Source organism: Canis lupus, chromosome 30, assembly GCF_048164855.1.
Source record: "Canis lupus baileyi chromosome 30, mCanLup2.hap1, whole genome shotgun sequence".
NCBI classification, from domain to species: domain Eukaryota; kingdom Metazoa; phylum Chordata; class Mammalia; order Carnivora; family Canidae; genus Canis; species Canis lupus.
In genome coordinates, this window is record NC_132867.1 from 36,652,578 (window position 1) to 36,672,858 (window position 20,281).

Consider the following 20,281-nt stretch of genomic DNA (forward strand, 5'->3'; position numbering starts at 1 on the left):
GCTACAAGCATCTCAACCAGTGTGGTCTATGAAATCCTACCCTCTATAGCTTTGGTTGAGTTAGATAATTTTTCTTTGTAAACTCTTCCACTGGCATTTTTGCAGTTTGGACCATAAGCCTCTTCCCACTCAGCTCCTCAGATTCTCACTTTCCTGGTGCTGGGGTTGCCCATGGGAATTAAATCTGCAGCCGCTATCAATTTACAACTGTATTTCAACTTAAGTCTCTGGGAGCACTTTGCACGTGGAGACTTATCCAGTTGCATTTTGTCTAAAACATGGTCAGCCAGTTTCAGTTTGAGAATTGTCTCAGAAAGAAAACTGGACCAGCAAGGCAACTATAACAACTTGCTTCTAGGCAGGAATCTGTGTTCCTACAGATAATAATCTCAAAATTATTATCTGAGCGTGTCAGTACAAATGAATAAATGCACGCAAAGAGCTCTAATTTGGGTTTCACCAGAGAGAATGCTAAGAGAATGAACAGCGAATGTCAGTAGGTTGGTCCACTACCACTTTAATCATAAAAGTATTCCTCATGAAGTGTGGCTGAAAAAAATTAAACACCCAACTACTAAGAGAAAAATATTTTGAAACTTTTTATTCATAAATCCTTCTTAGGATGTATAACTATGTTCCATCCTCCCTTGAAAATAAGTCAGGACCTAAACAACACCAAGTCTGACTTTTAGCCAAGAATTTGAGATGTTTATATGAACAATGATTAACATGTTCATAAACATATTGCTATGGAAGATAAGTAGGCTTTTGTTTTCGTTCATGAAATTCTGGTCCAATGTTGCCTTATCTGCTACCGCTCACGCACTGTGGGCACTGAGCCCCCCTCCAGTGGGAGGGGGAAGGGACACCGGGGAAAGATTGAATGAAGCCACAGTGAGACAGGAGGTCATGAGGGGGGCCCCTCCAGCCACACCTCCCACCCCACAGCATGGCCAGCTCTGGGCAGTCCTACTCCTGGGCTGTTTGGGAAATTAGGACTCCATGCACATTTGCGATGTGTCTCTAACAATAGGACATAGAACTTCTACTAAGAACAGATTTTACATTTAATTTTTGGCACTCATTTCAATATACTCTCCATTTCTCTTGAACCGTGATCTTCGAGGTAATTAACTCATACACTTGGCAGAAGGTCCCATGTCAGAGAAGGGCTGCTTTCTGGCATCAGTTCCATTTTTTTCTATGTGTTTTAGAAACTGAAATTTATAAAAGCCATTCATGGGCAGCTTAGGGTTACCACAGAAATGTGCTTAATGCCATGATCCAGATCAAAAAGCACAAAACTAAAAATAGGGAGTTTTACTGGTTTTGGGTCCTTCCATACCAGCACTTCATTTACTGGGAGCTGGAACTGGTTGCCAGTGAATCAAGATAATATATATATTCTATTCTCCTTCCTGTGTTAGGTCCACCAAGTTTTGTATTCTGCTTTCATCAAGCTTAGAGATGAACATCCTCTAGCCCTCACCAAGTCCACTTGCTCACTTTATTTTTTTAATGGACCAGAACTTGGACCATGGAAAAGCTCATTATCATTCTGCAGGATCCATGCCATGTTTGCAAAGTAGTGCTAAAGGGCCCTGGCTGAGGTGGGAGGGAAAAGATGAGATCTGCCTGCTATCAGTGAACCTAGATGCTAATGTGAAGACAGACCAAGAGCTATTGTCCAGGACCAACCAATAAAGCCATACTCAATGGAAAGAAGTTTTGGAGTCAACCCTAATGTGATTAAGTCATTCATTCTCCTTGTTTTCCTCCAGACCCTCCTACAGTATTCTAATATCCTCTATCAAAGACATAGAGATCTGGGAACATCTTGCATTCCTGTATCACATAGCTTGTGCAGATCTCTGTGGTAATAGTCTAGCCAGGGGGAAAGCAAAGAGTGCATTTTTGGCCATGAGCTGGGATACAGGTTTTATATAGCACCTGATAGAGGAGAACATGCATAGCTGCACTGCCTTGCCACTCGACTGGTAACAATGAGTATCACTAGGTTGAGAACTCTGATGGAGTCATTTAAGTTTCTGAGAAACCCTAGAAGAGCACCAGCTGAAAAGCGAAAATCAAGGCTGTATTTGCTGGCTCAACCCTTCAGCCTCTTTTGATAACATTCAAGATGGGTGTCACAGTACACGGATTGTGTGCTAATGGAGTAGGAGAGACAAGATTACAGAATGGCCCTGATGGCACACACCAGAGCTTTCCTATGAATGGGACCATGGCTCCAAAAGGCATGTGTTTGAGAAGGAAAGAGGGTACTTACAGGAGAGAAGGAGAAAGGGTTTCTAGTAGTTACAACTGACACAACCCAAAAAACCATGAAACACCATAAAATCATGACCACAAAAACCAGAATGTAAAACGATATGCCTATGTGCCAATAATTTATAAGAGTAGGTAGGAGAGAGATGGATCTAAATGCTAACCTAACAAAGGGATCACGAAAGAGGGTGCACTTTGAACCAGGAACATCTGGGAAAAACAAATAGAAGCAAGCCTGGGAAGAGAAGGAAGATAAATGAACAGAGCAGTAATATGTCCACGTGTCCTTGTCTGTGAAGTCAGTAAACAGTCTTGGACAGCTGTGGGGTAAGACTAAATGACACAGCGACTTGACTGGGTAAGCAGTCAGCAGACTCAGGAATCAGTGACGCATTTGGGAAGGAAGGCTAGGAAAGAGGGGAAAAGTAGACTGGGACCAACAGCTCAGGGACGGGTCACTCAAGGCAGAAAGAAGGGAGGGGGCAGAACATGTGGGGAGGGGGCCTGTGAAGTAGGACCCGGCAGGATGGCTGGAACAAGTGCCCTGTTCCCACGGCTGTGGGGTTAGAGAATGGAGTGGCCATGAAGGTCACAATTCAGCAAACCAAGAGGGCAGGGAATGGGGAACTCGGGTCTCTATCCCCAAGGGCCCAAGAACCTCTCACAGGGAGACAACCAGCAACCACCTCTTCTGACAGCACAGGAGCACAGCTGGATCCTCAGTGCTGCTCTGGGAACTGCCCTGTTTCCCCAGAGCCAGTGCAAGCTTTTCACCTGCACCGTAAAGGGCTTTCTGACTCAAAAGAGCATTCCTTCAAGGTTGATCCCTGTCTCCCACCTAGTAGGGAAATAAGTCTCTTCTCCAAGGCTGAAACCCAGAATCTGGCTTTCAGCAAATAGTCCTGGCTTGCTGGGTTTGACTCTTTATAGCTCACATATCAATGTGTATGTATCTCCCTTGACAATCACAGCAGCGGCTATCAAAACAGGTATTTTTGATACAAACGGACTCTTAGGAATGGACTCTCCTGGTATGGAAGTATGGAGGTATGGAGGTGTGATCTCCTTCCAGGTCACACACAAATTATGGCCCCAAGGAAGAGCCTTATCAGAGCTCTGGAAGGTGCACCTGACTTTGCCACCTGTCCTCCCCAGGGCAGCACAGAGGGGTGTCCCAGCCATCACCTCCCAGCCTCCCCCTCTCTATACACCTGGGAGGCCATATTTTCCAAATCTACTATGTCCGAAAATATGAAAAAGAAGTGGTTCCAGGATCCACTGTCCTATGCAGCAACAAGCAACCAGCTAGCTGGTCTGACCACTGGGCTTTATCAATGGATTTGGCTAATGTTGTGGCCTTTTGACCAAACTCCCACACTAGCTCACAATCCCTGGATTTTGTGACTTAGTCAGAGGCATCTATGAGGCAGCTTCAAACAAACAAGCAAGCAAGCAAGCAAACAAGCCCTGGCCCACCATTTTAGATAAGTTCCTTTTTTTTTTTTTTTTTTAAGTATGGATGGAAATGTTTGTTGTTGTTGTTGTTATTGTTTTTTGTTGTTGTTTTGGAAATATTTTTTAAATGCTCACAAAAATCTTTGTGATTTTCCTATACTTCTGTTTGTTTTCCCAAGGATGCATTTATTAGAGGTAAATAGCAGGGTTTTTCACAGTCTAGTTCACTCTGGATCCTGGGTCTTGTTCCCTATTAAATGGCCTAGGCCATCTCTACAATGGCAGAGGTAACTGAGCACTTTGGCTAAGCCTTTCCGCCACGATCCCTGGGAGCAGTGGGCCAAACCCTTCATCCAAGATTAGAGAAGAGGATAATCGCCAGCCTGAAGGCAGTATGGCTGTAACAGGGCAGTGTCGGGGTGGGAGCAATGCTAAAAAGCTTCTTCACTCTTGCTATTTAGCTCAATGATCCCGTCTTTCTCACTGGAAAGAGTGGTGCCAAGCTTAGTGCCCTGGACGAATTCAAAATGAGTTCTGGACATGACCCAGAGGTCAAAGGGTGACAGCTTGGGTCTAGGAAGACATGATCCACGAATGAATATGGAAAAACCAGCCCAGTGCCCTGAATGGCCACATCCTCAGTAGAAGGCTGGCAGGTTATCATTTCAAGTCCTGGTGAGGAGACAGGTCTACACCGTGCATACCCTTCTCCTCCTTTTCCACCTGGCACACATCTAATCCTCCATCAGCATGTGGCCCTTCCTCTGGAGAGCATCCTTCTTCCTTTCGTGGGAGGTACATTTGCAAGCCCTCCTGCTCCTACAGTCTCTGCTGTTAGAGGTGGCGCCTCCACCGTCAGGCGGGAGCTTCAGGCTAGACGTTCACATGTACGTGTCTGTCTCCGGCTCTGATGCTAGCTCTTATGATTAAATGCTTATGTGTGTGCATCTATCTCTGGCTCTAGGTGGCTCTACTGAAACATCTAGAACTTCGGGCAAAGCACGTACGTGCGCCTGTAAGCTGGATCCCATTGTACCCTCCGTGGTTGGCATACAGGAAGCACGCCTGGACATCTGTGGAATGAACAGGCCAGCTTTCTGAAGGTGGGATGCTTCCTGAAGCCTAGCTCATCCTCACACTCCCAAAACGTAATATTGTGCTCGTCACTAACAAGCACTTGATAATATGTACTTTCTGTAAATGGTACATAAATCAACTACCTAGAGAAATCATCAGGAAAGACGTAAAGTAAGGGTCCGATGTAAATTCTATCGCATGCTTCTGCCCTGTATGACTGGCTCTTGGGACATGCTGGGAAGTCGCCACTAGCACCAAGGGGATGCCTTGTGCGTTGCGTGTTCGCCCAAGGATGTAAATCCTTCCATCACCTCGAGAGCAGACGGGTTCCTGACTGCCAGGCATCCACATGCCGTCTTTGCCCGTCTGTCTTTGAAAGCAGCTAGTTAAAGGGCTGATCTGTTTTGAATTCTGCAGTCAGGGACCTTCGGTGTGATCTTTGAATGAAATGGTCGGATCGAATTTAGGCTCCCGATCCAGAGGCAGTATGAGACTTCTCAGACTCCCTTCAGACCCAGGATCCGCTCCCTCTGACTCACGTGACTTAGGTCACGGATCTCACGGGACATCCTGGGATGTGTCTCAAGGAACAGATCACACAGGGGCGTTTTCGTACCTGGCCTAGTTGTAATTCTTTGCGTAGCTTCAGGATATACTGAAGTATTTGGGAATATAAAAGCTGCACCCCCTGCAGACGAAAGGAAAGACAAAACATGTGAAGGTCTTTAGCTGTGGTTGTTGATCTCAGCAACAGTGTCAAATCTACTCTGCCCTGTGACACCAAAGGGAGGTGAGCCCCTCTATCCTGCTGTTCCAGACTTCAGGAGGAAGGGACGAGCACTTGGGGCAGAAGTGGATTCTGACTACGGAAGTGGACGTCAAGCTGTGCCCCATTTGTTATAGTGTCTTGTGTTTTGATTTTATAGCTTCTTGCTGAAGCCCATCTGTTTGTCCCCACCCACTCACCCTAGCCCCACCAGCAATCTCATCTTATTAAGAAAAAAAATTATATGGTGTATCTTTGCATTTTTAAATTCATAAAAATCCATAAAACATTTTACAGAGCCCTTGCAAAGAAAGTCATACCAAAGAATTGCAAAAATTTTGCCAAAGAATATATGGATCTTATTAAAAGTGACTCCACATCTCTATTCAGAGGCATGTTTCCCCTCCTCTCTATCAATGCCCCTGTTGTGAGCAGAAAAAAAAATCCCTTTCTGCAGTTCAGTCCATTTGGAATTGGTCGTCCTGTTCTCTGACTGCTTTGATGTTTAACAGTGACAACAGTCACAAAAGCAGAGCTTTCTTGAAACTTTCACTCCCTGTTATACATTTTTTAAACAACTGTGAAATTATCAGAAACTGTGGATAGCCCAAAGGTGTTTCCTAAGAGAAGGAAATTACTTTGTCTAAGTTATTTGTTATTCCTGGCCACAAGGTCAAGAATAGGCTGATGCGATAGATAGAATTTGCACACATCAGCCTTGAGAGGCGCACTCATGACTCAAAGCATTTTCTTCCTTACTTTACATTAAAAGCGCAAAGTTCTGAATATTGAGGACCAAGATTAAGCAGCAATTTCACTGTAACACTCAAACCTGGACTCACTCACATTACACATTATAAAGTAAACTGGCAAATGGTTGGAACACTGCTGTACTTCCATGGGAGGCTGGCCAAGAACTTGCTTACGAGTGGGTTACCCAAGCCTTGCCAGAATGTGAAGCTTTCCCCCCTAGCCTGGGTGGTGGCACAGGGTCCCTGCAGCTGAAACAGCGGGGTGAGCAGCCTGTGGCCATGCTTCTGTAGTGGTCTCTATCTGGAGGGAGACAGTGGATGCCAGCCGGGAGCACATCATCTGCAGAAAGCCAACTTCTACTATAAGGGCAGTGGGGGGCGGGGGGGGGGGAGGTTAGCAGGGACGAAGCATCCTGTTAGACTCTACTAGGCTCAGGCAATAAATAAAGAAAACGCAGAATCTGTGGTTAGAGGCAGAACAGCAGTATTGGGTTAGTAACCAATTTCATATCCTCCAAAATTGTAACGCGGCTTCCCTTTCGACGGAAGCTCATAGAAAGTGACCAATGAGCGTTCCTTCCTGCTGCCTTTTGCCAATGTCCAAAGTCTGTGCAAGAAGATTCGACTCGAGACAAGTGAAATGTCCTGAAACTTTTCCTAAAAGGAATAAATAAAAACTGCCTGTTCTGAGACACATTCCTTTAAGAACAAAAATGAAAAGGGCGGGGGGAGGAATACTAAGGGCCCCTTTATATTGAACATGCTTTTAGTGTCTACAGTCAGCACAGCGTATATTTGAGGACAAACAGCAGCAGATTATAATCCAGCCAACGTGAGCTAAGGCCATGGCTAAAGGCTAGTTCTGCACGGCTCTGTTACAAGAAGTCCTCTGATGGTCAAGGGGAGGGGGGCGTGCTCGGAAACCAAGGGGCACCCCCTGCCTGTAGGCGCTGGTTCCTCCAGCAGCCAGAGCCTCCTGCGCAGCCAGAAGCCCTCAACCATCCTGTGTTCTGTCTTCCTGACCGCTCTGAGGGTCCTGCGATCCAGCCTGAGAGCATGCGACCTGGAGCCAAGACCCTACGTTTGTCCTGTGGGGTAGGGGCGGGGCCAGCATTACCTGTGTTTCTAGCATGCATTAACCGTGGAGAGTTTTGTAAGGCTTTATCAACATCATCTGAAGTCAAATGTGGAAGAGGAGCTACAAAACAAAACAAAAAAGCAACATCAAAATGAAAAAAAAAAGAGAGAATTACCTTCTTTTAAAAAAAGAAGAGAAAAGGAAGAAAAACACCTCCCCACTCCCACCCTAGTATCGTGGGCTGCTTGGAAATCTCTCCATGGCCCTGCTGCTTGTTAGCGTGTTAAAACCTAGGTGGGCCCATATTTAATTCAGGGAATGAGTGATGGAGATGCCAGGCAAAGCATTTACACCAGAGTTCACAACCCCCAACTACTGCGCTACTTCCATCTCCCGCTAACCATGCTTGATGCCTGAAACATTAAAGCATGCAGCAAACTTCGTGAATTCATGCCTCCGATTGCCAATATGCCATTCCCATTGTCAGGTGAGCCACATCTCACGATCCCAAACGGAAACCTGTGTTCAGGTGGGATCTAGGGGAGACCCAGTTTAGCCTTAGGGAGGATAAACCCCCTAATCCCATCAGAGAGGGGCCTTTCCGTCTGTTGCTATTTCGGGGTGGGGCACCACGGAGACTCAGTCATGTGTGACCAGACAAAGCTTTGCTTCCCTCTGCCATGTGGTCTTCTTGCTGGACGTGACCCTGGTGGAGGCAGCTGAAAGCCAATGTGACTTTGGGGCTCCTGGGGCACGCGCTGGCTGCTTCTTACCACGTTCACCTAAATCACGGCCTGGTAAGCATTTGGTCCTCTCAGACCCTAACTGAGAACTACTAGGACAGGAAGAAGCTGTCAACAAACTGTTTTGAACCTTCTCCACTCGGGTTAGCCAGAACCAGCACGACAGTGACCTCTGCCCCGAGCGGGGACCATCTTACTCTCTCTGAGGTAGTGCAGGTGGGAGAGAAGGATGTCAGCGTTGTAGCTCGGGGTGAGCCTCTGGAAGTCGTCCTTGGTCATCTTGCACAGTTCCTTTCCATCAATGTTCTGGAACAGCAAGATGTCAACGTCCGGAAGGCCGTATTCTTTCACTGCCCACTCCAGCCACTGCCGGACGTGGTCCGTGCTCCACAGCGTGGGATCTGAAAGGGGAAGGAGCATAACCCATCAGTTCCTGTGGACACATTCCCAGGGCAGAGTCATGTCCCAGGCGGGGCCCCCAGCAGTCGCAGCTTTCCAGAGCGGCCCCTTTTCCCCCCACTGTCCCAGGAGAAGAGCCTCCAGCCAGGCTCAGGGACCTGTCACAAGGTGTCTGGGGGAAAGATAAAAACACAACTGACCCAACAGGCAGAGATCACTGCCTTTAAAGTGAATTGTTCTGGAAAGCCTAGGACTATTCCCACCACTTGGCCCCCTGGTTGCTCGGGAAATCGAAAGTTTCACTTGGGGATGGATTGTTTTTATTATTATTCTTTTTTTTTTTTTTCATTTACTTTTGCTTTCATGTATTTTTTTTAATTTTTATTTATTTATGATAGTCACACAGAGAGAGAGAGAGAGAGAGAGGCAGAGACACAGGCAGAGGGAGAAGCAGGCTCCATGCACCAGGAGCCCGACGTGGGATTCGATCCCGGGTCTCCAGGATCACGCCCTGGGCCAAAGGCAGGCGCTAAACCGCTGCGCCACCCAGGGGTCCCTACTTTTATGTATTTAAAAATGAAAAAAAAATGGCAACTTTCTTTCCTTATTAAACCATGGGCATCTTTATATGAAAATAGAGTTCACAACACACATGGGAAAGGTGTTAATTACTGTCACACCAGAAAGTATTTGTACAAAATACTGAAGACTCCTGACCACAAAATTGGAAGTAAAGTGTAGGTAAACCAAAACCCTAACACCTCTGATGAGCTAGCATTTCTAGGAGAGAGCTGTCAGTTAGTCACTTGCTTTTCCCGCAGAAACTCTGGTTTTGCACCTAGCTGGCGCTGCAGGGGTAGGGGAAGGGCTGGGGGACTTTCTCACTCCACAGCTGCAGCAAACACCCCAAGGCATGCAGGCAATGCCACATATGGGAGGGGACCCCGTGGGATCCCAGATGGCACAGCCCTGGGGAGAATCCCCATGGAAATACAGCCGGAACTGCCCCCACAGGAACAGTCCGGGTAGAGGGATATTCAAGGTCCCCAAATACTGGCAGATGGGAGACACTCGGGCAACCCAGAGTTCAAATCCCAGGGTCTCTCAGTGTGCTGCAACCCCCAGAGACTGCTTCTTCCGTGTCTGTTTTATATGTAAATGAGAGCCTTGACCTTGGTTCTTAGGACAGACCCTTAGAGGTTGGGCATGCCAAGATGCTCTGATCATGAGTGAGAATCTGGTGTAGGGATAAGTCATCCCTTTGAATCACTTCATGGCTAATAGCTTTAGAAGCTTGTTTGATCTTATGAGTGTTTCAGGCTACTCAGGAGTGGCACATGCTGTGTGCTGTTGGGAGAGACTTCAAGTTTCCAGAAGTAAAGAGCAGTAACAGGGAGAAGCAGCCAGATCGTCACAGCACCAGAGGTCTCGCCTCTTCCCTCCCTGCCTTCCTCCCTTCCTTCCTTTTTCCTTCTCTCTCCTTCTGCCTCCCCTCCCCCTTCCCTTTCACACCCTAATGTTTCATATCTTTTTAACTGAAAGATTGGATTCAAATCCAATAGAATCCACTCCCTCGCTTTCCCCTCCTGAACATTCCAGAAGCAATCACCATTCTGGACTTGATGCATGCATCATCTCTATGTGTATTTGAATACTGTTACCGTATCAACTATGTGTATTGTTTGTGTTTTTAAACTTAACATGAATGGTATCTGATTTTCTTTTGGCACCCACCACCGTGTTTTCAAGATGGGTTCAAGTTAACACATGTTCAATTGGGTAAGCAGCTCTTGGGCACCACCACCCGCACAGACCAGTGAACGTCTGAGTGCCTCCCTTCCCGCGCACATGTGAAGGCATCTGCCTTGGTCCACAGCTCTGGCTCTACCCTGGAGTCACGGGGGATGGGAGCACTGAGCCTGGTCTCATCCCAGGAGATTCTAGCTTAATTCTGCTGGAGGGCAGCCCTGGCATCAGAACTATCAAAAGCTCCCCAGGTAATTCTTAGGTGCAAGTGAGGTTCAGACCATCGACCCATGGGCCTCACTGCTTGGAGTGTGGTCCTGGGATACTGAGGCGTTGACATCACCTGGGAGACCTACTTCGAAAAGCAGAATCTCAGGTGCCGCTCCCCACCTGTATTTTCATCAGATCCTCAGATGATCCGCATGCAGGTTAAGCACAGGGAAGTGCTGGCCTGAGGGGAGCACCCAGATGTGGAACTGCTGGGCTGTAGGGCAGGCACATGTTCCATTTTTCTGGTTAGGATTTCAACCAATTTTGTAACACTCACATTCTCAACCAGCCACCAGTGTACAGAATCTGAAAACCCAGGAGAGCTCTGATTCTGTGCCATCTACAGAAACTGAAATGGTAGTGTTGACAGGAAGGTGCGCACATCCCTGTGTAATTCAAACACGCGGAGATACTTTGTTAGTGTGTGAAAATTGAGTGTATCCACGGGAGGTTAGCTTTGTCTACCATTAAGTTCAGATGGCTCTTTTGCCATTATGTTGGGATTTGACCTTGGGGGAGAAAATGGTCAAAACTCTAGACTATTTTCATAGAAGGTCCTTCTTTCTTCTTTTGCTCATGGCCTGTCACAATTCCTCATTATGCAGACATGGATCCTTTCAATTCAAGCCCTCATGCCCCTAGGTTCTAGGCAGAGGACAGTCACAGGCTCTCAGACAGAAGGTCTTCCCATCCGCCAGCCTTCTCGGGTCATTTCTTTAAATCCCACCATGAGGTATTAGGCAAACCCTTCATATTTGTTTTGTTTTGTTTTTGCCTTTAACAACTTAGAAGGACTATTTTTTTTGGGGGGGGGGGGGGAGGAGCATCTACTTCCTAGAAATCAGTCCAGAGTGAAATTGCGTTTTCTTCTCCTAATGGTATAACTAGATATTCTAAAAATGATATATAAACATCTTCCCAAAAGTCATGGACTTCATGTTAAAATGGTAAAATGACATCTTAGGAAAACAGCCAAAAAGAGAAGTCTAATCTCTCTGTGGTCCCTTGGTACACTGTTAATTGGTTTCCCTTGTTAAGCCCAGGACTATCATGGCTCATTCAGTTTTCCTTTCGAAGACCTATGGGCAAGACCCCAGAGGCCAATTCCTCAGACCTGCATTGTTCTTATTACGAACATTCTCACTTTGGGTTGGTGAAATGGCTGTTCTCTCGTACTGCTGGCATGACTATAAATCGCTACCACCTTTCCAACAAACAATTCAGCAATACATTTGAAATGTCTTTTAAAAAAATGTGTGCATCGTCTCTCAACTAAAAATTCCACTTCTAGAAATTTATCGTAAGGAAATAATAGAGGATGTGCGCAATGATTTATTTTCAAGGATGTCCTTTGTAGTGCTGTTTATAATAGCATAACGTTGGAAACACCCTAAATGTCCAACCAAAGAAAACTAGTTAAGTTGCAGCACATTTAGGGATATTCCTGTGATACTTTGAAATGAAAATCATACTGCTGAATCTATTGATATGAAAAAATGCTTAAAGTGGATTAAGTTGAAACCTTTGAAAACATTACTGAAGCATAATTATTGTTGGCGAAGAAATGTAAATATAACCACAGAAAGAATATTGGAGAGCTTGGCAGTAAGATGTCAACTGTCGTCTCTGGGGAGAAGGTGATGGAGATTTTTTTTTTTTCACTAAACTGTATTTTCTCTCCAATAGACATATAATACTTAGGTTTAAAAATTGTTTATAAAAACGTATGCTGCTCTGTTTCAAAATCAAAACAAGATCTTACAAAGAATTTATTTATTTATTTTATTTTTTTAAAGATTTTATTCATTTATTCATGAGAGACAGAGAGAGAGAGAGACAGAGAGAGAGGCAGAGGGAGAAGCAGGCTCCATGCAGGGAGCTCTATGTGGGACTCGATCCTTGGACTCCAGGATTGCACCCTGGGCCAAAGGCAGGCACTAAACCACTGAGCCACCCAAGGATCCCCAACAAAGAATTTATATACATATATGTTTGTTAAAGTGTTTTTATAAAGCTTTCAAGGGCATACTATTTTAATCTCACTTTCTTATACAGTTTATTAATGGGGATTGTTTCATTCAAAAAGAATAAAGTTACACAAAGTTGTATTACTCCTGAATCTTTTTAGGAATGGATCTCTGCATCCCTGCCCTACAAGTTTATAAGCAAAGAATAGAAAAACAAACCATGGTTATATGATAGAGTAAATAAGGATGGTCCTTTCTGACCTACTCATGGGGTGCCATTATTCCAGACCTACTCTGGAGGTGTCATAACAGAGAATACTTTTCAAGGGACAAGCCCAATCACCTCAACATGAAGCACAGAAGCCTGAGTTTGCTAGACCCCAGTATCTTCATGGGATGTCATGCTAACCACTCCCCATCCTGTCATCCTACAACCACACACTACTGCCTGCCATCTCCTGAACCACTGCCCCATGCCTGTGCCTAAACACACCCACTGCATGCAGAACTAGCCCCTTCTTAATCCCTTACCTTCCCTCACCACCTCCTTTGGGGATCAGTTCTTGATGCTCTTGAGGGATAAGCACTTATAATGACCCTCTGGGCAGGGAAGTGACAACAAGACTTGCAAGCCCGAATCCTGCACCAATGATAGTCCCACAGTGAGCCCCACCTTCCCCAGCTACCAAGGCCAGGCATGGATGCTGCAGCGGTAGGCAGCGTTTTGTAGAGTTCAGGTCAGTATGTTCGGTCCCAGCTCTCTCTTCAACTCCAGACACCCCAGTAGTCTCTAGGGTCTCCTCCATGCTCATGGTATATTAGCAAAGCTGTCTTCTTCTGTCCCATTCTGCCATCACAGAAGGGGGCTCACAAGGTCCCACAAGATTCAACAGACCTTACCTCCTTCCCTTATCCCCAACTATGCATACAAAGGAGAAACAGGAGGGAGCCACAGAATTAACCCCAGCCAAGGCATCACCTTTAGCTACGTTTAGGTGTGCCATTCCATACCTTCGGCCTCCAGAGACCAGTGGGGCTCAGGACCCATCACTTGACCTCATGATGAAGCCGGCTATTCCTTCTTCTATGAAACAACATGCAGAATTCAAGGACCTAAAGCAAGACTCCCATCAAATGAGGTCTAAGATTAATTAACTCAAGCTAGAAGGATCCAGAGGAGACAAGGAAAAGGAGACCTACCAAGGGAAAAGGCAGAGTTTTCACCAGAAAGGCTTTGCTCGAGACTACATAAATGAAAAGCATTTGACAGGATTCGGGTGACAGAAGCAGAGAAGCCCTTTAGTTTAGGGGAACAGCGAGAGCCCAGCTTCATGCCCGCAGAGACATGAAACACCTGAGGTGTTGAGGGAGAAGTGAGAAATTGGGTGTGGCTGGAGTAGAGGGCTTGAGAGGGGGCACACAAACACAGGAGGACGGAGATGAAAGTTGGGGTACCATCACAGGGAGCCTTCAGTATCTTGCTAAGAAGCCTGAACTTTATGATTCAGGAATTTCAGAGTCACTGAAAATGTCTGAGGAATCAAATTACAATTACATCAAGCACAGCAACCTCGGTGGTAAAATAAAAGGCTTTATTGGGAGCCAGAATACCAATATTTGGGTTCTGATTCAACGATTTACTAGATGTAAATGCTAACCTTTCTGGATTTTGTTTTCTTTTTCTGTGGGTAATTAAGTGAAATGTTAGGGGAATAGAAAAGTAAATGAGATAATGTATGTGAAAGCACTTTGCCAACAATAACACTGCAGAGAAATAATGCATCCACACAGTGGATTTCACATCGCAAACTCTGCTGAGATGGAATAAACAATCTCCTATCTCAGGGCCAGCCTCTTCCTTTAAGCACAAAAGTCTGATTTACGCTTTATTTTGAGAAGCTTTTGGAGGTGCTTCTGTCAGATGAATCACGAACCACTGAAGATAAGTTGTTTTGTTTTCAGCCTCCGGGCCAATTGTTTTGAAAATAGCTGTGTCATCAGTCCACATTTCATGGACATCAAAATGGTAAACCCCATACTCCAAGGGAAAAGGGAAAAAGAAGTCCTCAGTCTCTGAAGCCTCTTATTTGTATCTTTGATTCCATGGTTAATAACTACAAGTTTTACGAAGGCTATTTCGGTAAGTTGAAATGAAAAGAAAAATAATAAAGGCGAAGCATAGAGTTCAGGAGTTGCACCATTTAAATTACTGCTGGGGTTGGGGGGTGGCAAGCGGTGTGTGGGTAGAGGGTTGAAATTATTTTTACATTTCCCTGAAACTGTTTTCTGACCTAGTAGCGTTCCACTGATGCCAGGAAAATATTAAGTAGATATTTAAATCAGGCAAAAGGATATTGCATTGCCAAAGACGTACTGAATCTTCACGAAATAGAATACCTCATGTGGGCAAACATTCTGTGTCAGAGACCCCCCAGAGGAACGAATAAAAGTCAGGTTAAGCAAGAGTCAAACTGGTGAGAATATAAGCCCTAGTGTCATTTTTCTTGAATACCAGCGTAAAATATTGGCTTCCAGATAGAAAAATCACCCTTGTTTAAGAACAAATATCGACACAAATTGTACCTCTAAGCCATATCACAATCCTATGAAGTCTTTGTTTATAAAACCAGGCCCTGGGCAAGTCTGCCAATCTGCTGTCCAAGACACTCAAAAGCCTGCAAAAATAAGATTTAACATTTTGCCTCTTGTTAGGGAGAGACTTTACATTCACAAAGTAGGCTCAACAGAGAGAACTGGCTTCATTTTGGGCTTTACTTTACCCCAGATTGAAATCTGAACTCAAGAAGCCTACACTGGTGGACGCCTGGGTGACTCAGCGTTTTGGAGCATCTGCCTTCCTTGGCTCAGGACATGGTCCCAGGTCCCCGGATCGGGTCCCACATCGGGCTCCTTGCAGGGAGCCTGCTTTTCCCTCTGTCTTTCTGCCTTTCTGTGTGTCTGTCATGAATAAATAAATAAAATCTTTTAAAAAACAAAAAAGAAGCCTACACTGGATTCTGTTTCTGAACCTTTTAATTTCCTAATTTATAGATGAGGTTCAGTTACCATTTTGATAGCTTTGATCTCTAATTTTTTTTGAATTAGTGAATTAGCCAGTGAATGAGGTCTATATAACACTGATTTTCTTTGATTCTGGTTGTTCTTTTTTGGTGGCCTATTGAATGGCCAATTTCTGCAATTTCTGCAAATGCCCCTTGAGAGTTTAAAAAGAATGCATATTCTCTCATTGTTAGGTAGAGGTTTCCTCAAATCATTGGATTAAAATTGATAATGGATACCTAATTTTTTGGTCAATGATCTATCAGCTGCTGAGAAAGGCAAATTAAAATCTCTCACCTAAAGTGGATTTGTCTTTTTCTCTTTACAATTCTTTACATATCTTGAGGCTATGTTACTATGTATATACAAGTTCATCATTGTCATGTAGTTTTCATGAATGTAACTCAATTATCTCCAGTAGTGCTTTCTGCTATTTCCACTTTTGTCAAGTTTGTTTTGATTAGAATTTGACTAGTACATCTTATTCCATCTGTTTGCTGTCATCCTTTCTTTGTGTTAATGTTTTTGTAAACAGTACTTAATTGACTTTCGAGTATTTTCTTTTAAATCTAATCACTCTCTCTTTAATGGCAACTTTGGTCTACTTATATGTATTGTTACTGATCTGATTTCTGCCACCTTATTGTGTTCTTTTTATTTACCTTGCTTTATATGTTCTTTATTCCTCCTTCGTAAGCGTCTTATTGAATTTATCGATTTTTCTTCATTTTTTTTTTTCCTTTCTCTACTGGTCTGGCTGTTTAACATTCAAGTTCTATTTCTTTACTTGTTACTCTTTAACAAAATCCAAATTTAATCACCAAATTTATCCCTTTCCCAAAGAAAGCAAGGAATTTAAAAGTCTTGAACTCTCATCATGATCATCCTTAATCTTGAATGATGATATTATCCAGTGTTTTTATTCTACTCTGTTGCTATTCTCCCTACTTAGGAGGTTGTGGTTGTTACTCTATAGCCATTTCTCTTTAGATCTATTCTTTTTTTTTTTTTTTTTTTTAAGATTTATTTGACAGAATGAGAGAGAGAGAGAGCGCACAAGCAGGGGGAGCAGCAGGCAGAGGGAGAGAGAGAGGGAGAAGTCGACTCCCCACAGAGTAGGGAGCCCAATATAGGGCTCAATACCAGGACCCTGAGATCATGACCCGAACTGAAGGCAGACACTTAACCGACTAAGCCACCCAGGCACCTCTAGAGCTATTCTTATTTCAACTAATTTCATTGCTCTCATTTCCGTATCTTATTCCTTTCTTCTAGGATCTACTTTCTTTATTAGATTTTCTGTTATTTCTTGAAGTGAGGGTCGGTTAGCAACAAACTCAGACTTTTGTTTGAGAGTATCTTTATTCTCCCCACAATTTACAGAATGGATTATAATGCACTCTTAATAAAGTTTTTTTTTTTTAAAATCATATTCCTCTGAAGTTTATTCTAAAGAGCCCATTGGCTTCAAGAAGCTACTAAATGAGTCTATGGCAGAAAAAAAAAAGTTAAGAGCCCAGAAGAGAGCTAGAATTTTGTCAGTTTCTCCTAGCTCACTGAATATTTTTCTCTACTGCCCTCAGTGTTGTGTGTCATTGTGGAGAAGTCTGCTGTCCTTACAACTGTCATTATTTTCAAATAGTCTTTTTTCTTTGCTGGTTTTTAAGTTCTTTGTCTTTGGTGTTCTACAGTCTTGCCAGAATATGATTAGTGTGTACTTATTCTTATTTATCTCTTTCTATCTTCTGCTTCCTGTATATGGAAAATGGTCTTGTTCATAAATTTTGAAAAGTCAGATTTTTTTTAAAAGATTTTACTTATTTATTCATGAGAGACAGAGAGAGAGAGAGAGAGAGGCAGAGACATAGACAGAGGGAGAGGCAGGCTCCCTGGAGGGAGCCCGAGCGGGACTCGATCTCAGGACCCTGGGACCATGACCTGAGCCAAAGGCAGACACTCAACCACTGAGCCACCCAGGTGCCCCAAGTCAGATTTTATCTCTTCAAATATTTCATCTTGTCCATTCTTTTTACTCCCTCCTTTCTGGAACTTCTATTAGATTCAGCACATTATCACGAGCCCCTTCCCTGCCCTTGACCTTTGCTCATAAATTCCATGTCTTTATCAGTGATCTGCACCCTGAAATCAATTGCAAGTCTACTTTCCTTAATTCACTCTTCGACTTTTTCAAATCAACTGTTTAACCCACCTACTGAGTTCCTGATAACTTGTAAATCCTTTTTTGTGTTTCTAGGAATTTTCATGCTGCTTCTTCAACATTATCTGTTCTTGGGATGCCTGGGTGGCTCAGTGGTTGAGTGTCTGCCTTTGGCTCAGGGCACGATCTCGGATTCCCGGGTTCGACTCCCATATCAGGCTCCCTGCATGGAGCCTGCTTCTCCCTCTGCCTGTGTCTCTGCCTCTCTCTCTCTCTCTCTCTCTCTCTGTCTCTCATGAATAAATAAAAATATTTTTAAAAAACAAAAAAACAAACAAAAGTATCTGTTCTTTTCCATAATGTCTTGCTCCTCTATTTCTAGTTCCTTCTACTGTGTGTTTAACCCCTTTTAAACCTACTTACTTTATAGTCTCAATCCCATGCTTCAATTATCTAACATTCTTGAGGCTTCATCATGTTGTCTGTCGTTTCTGCTGACTCCTGCTCTAGGTAGATTGCTTCTTCCTGTTTTTGTAATTTGGAGTCACAGAGTCATTTTACAGTGAAGCTTTCTCTGCAGGAATATTCTGTAAAGTTTGGATTGAAGATGTGTCTCTCCAGGAGGATCACATACATACTTCAGTCAGGTGTCGGAGGTGGGCATTAGCCTACGACCACTTTTCAATGCTTAATTTCTCAGCCTAGGATTGCTGGAAAACACAGTTGTGTGCATATGTACATAGAGAGAGATCAAGTCCCACTCCTTGCTTTGCATAAGACCGAGACCAAGACCTCATCTCTTGCTGCTTAAAGACCTAAATCTCTGAATGAGAGACACTGGTATCCCACCCCCATACACGTCACCTGTGACAGCCAGGTGACAAAAGGACAGAGGAATACTCTGTTCTCAGTTCCTTCCTTGTTTTGAGTTGCTAAGGAATTCACTGACTTTTTCCCCCACAGTTAGACATATAAAAGATGTCAGATTCCATGCTACATTTCCAGGTATTCTTTAAGAGGAACACCTTAAGTCTCTCTTAAGCTCAACATTTTACTAGGCCCAAGAGTCTTCTCGGCATATTTTTTTACCTATTTAAAACTTTTCCATTTCCAATGTACCGGTCAGCCTAGCTCATGCTATGCTCTGTTTCATGCATTTATTAACTGTCAAAAAATTAATTGTACATGTTAATCATGTAATACCCTACAAAAGAGTCAAACACTATAAGGAAATATGGCTATCTTTAGCCTGCTTGAGAATCAATAATTTCATTTAAGTGTTTTATTCATAACACATGACTAAATTATTTTTGCTGGGCTCTAAACATATCTTTGACATTCTGACACGCCAAATACTTCACTGGATGGAGTCATTCTCAGCTCTTCCTGAGTGGATTAACTAGTTTCAGGATTTTGTTTTCCTTCATTTCTTCCCCCTGTTGCCTCTCCTTGGTTATCCCATGACAACACAGCTTTTGCTCATCATGTTTTAGAGATGCATTGACCTGTTCCACTTAAAGTTTCTCCTTGCTCGGGTTTCCTTTGCCTCTTTAGATATTGATGTCCACAGAGTTTTGTCATGGTCCTCACTCCATACTTACCCCTGTACTTTCTGTCTATTCCCATGTCTACCTACAACATGCATAGCACATTAGTTTCCAGTGGTTGCCATTAGAGAGTACACTAAGTGACTCAAAACAACATAAATGTGTTGTCTGATGGTTGTGGAGGCCAACATCTGAGAGCAAGGTTCAGCAGGGCCCTGCTCCCTCTGGGGATCTGTGTAGAATTCTTCCCTTGTCTGTTCTAGCTTCTGGTTGTGGTCAGAATCCTTGGTATTCCTTGGCCTGCAGCTCCATCAATTCAATCTCTGCTTCCATTATTACAAGGCCTTTATTACAAGGCCATTATTACAAATCCCCTGTGTGTCTTCACATCATCCTCCCTTTCTGTATGTCTGTGTCCAATGTTTCCCTTCAATAAGGACACCATTTTATTAGACCCACCCCCAGGACCTCATCTTGACTTGATTCAATCTAAAAACACTCTACTTCCAGATAAATAAATATAAAAAAATACTCTATTTCCAAATAAGGTCATGTCCTAAAGCACTGGGAGTTAGGGCTTTAACCTTTCTTTTTTGTGGGGCCACAATTCAACCCACACCACATGCTTATGTCTGTGGATCGACCTCAAATCTCAGGATTTCTCCCAAATGCTTGACTTGAATATGAAAGAAAAAAAAAAACACTATAATATCTGGAGGTCTTACAATATCCTCAGCATTGTTTATGTGCTTCAGATGTATTTTCTTATTTAATCCATACAGTGTCATACAAAGTAGGTATTACCATCATCTGTATTTTGGTGCAGCTGCAGGCCAAGGAACACCAAGATTAAGTGACTTTCCAGGTCCCAGAGAGAGACAATGGCAGAGTTTAGAACCCAGGTGTGGTAAGCCCTGATAAATGACTTTTAACCCTAATGGCTCTCAGATTGCCTTGTGGGTGGATGTCCCACTGGT

At 43.8% G+C, this 20,281-nt stretch overlaps 1 protein-coding gene across 10 annotated transcripts in view; it reads right to left on the minus strand.

Moving 5' to 3' along the window:
• The window catches only part of ERG (ETS transcription factor ERG), a 186,024-nt gene that overhangs the window by 11,756 nt on the left and 153,987 nt on the right, over window positions 1-20,281 (minus strand). For 8 of the 10 annotated variants that reach the window (XM_072806985.1, XM_072806979.1, XM_072806981.1 and 5 more), the window contains 3 exons: window positions 8,355-8,558; window positions 7,454-7,534; window positions 5,435-5,506 (listed from right to left, as the gene is read on the minus strand). In XM_072806985.1, the coding sequence (XP_072663086.1) occupies window positions 5,435-5,506; window positions 7,454-7,534; window positions 8,355-8,558 (357 nt within the window). The remainder of the gene's footprint in view (window positions 1-5,434; window positions 5,507-7,453; window positions 7,535-8,354; window positions 8,559-20,281) is intronic. The other 2 variants (XM_072806983.1, XM_072806980.1) reach the window with 1 other exon arrangement.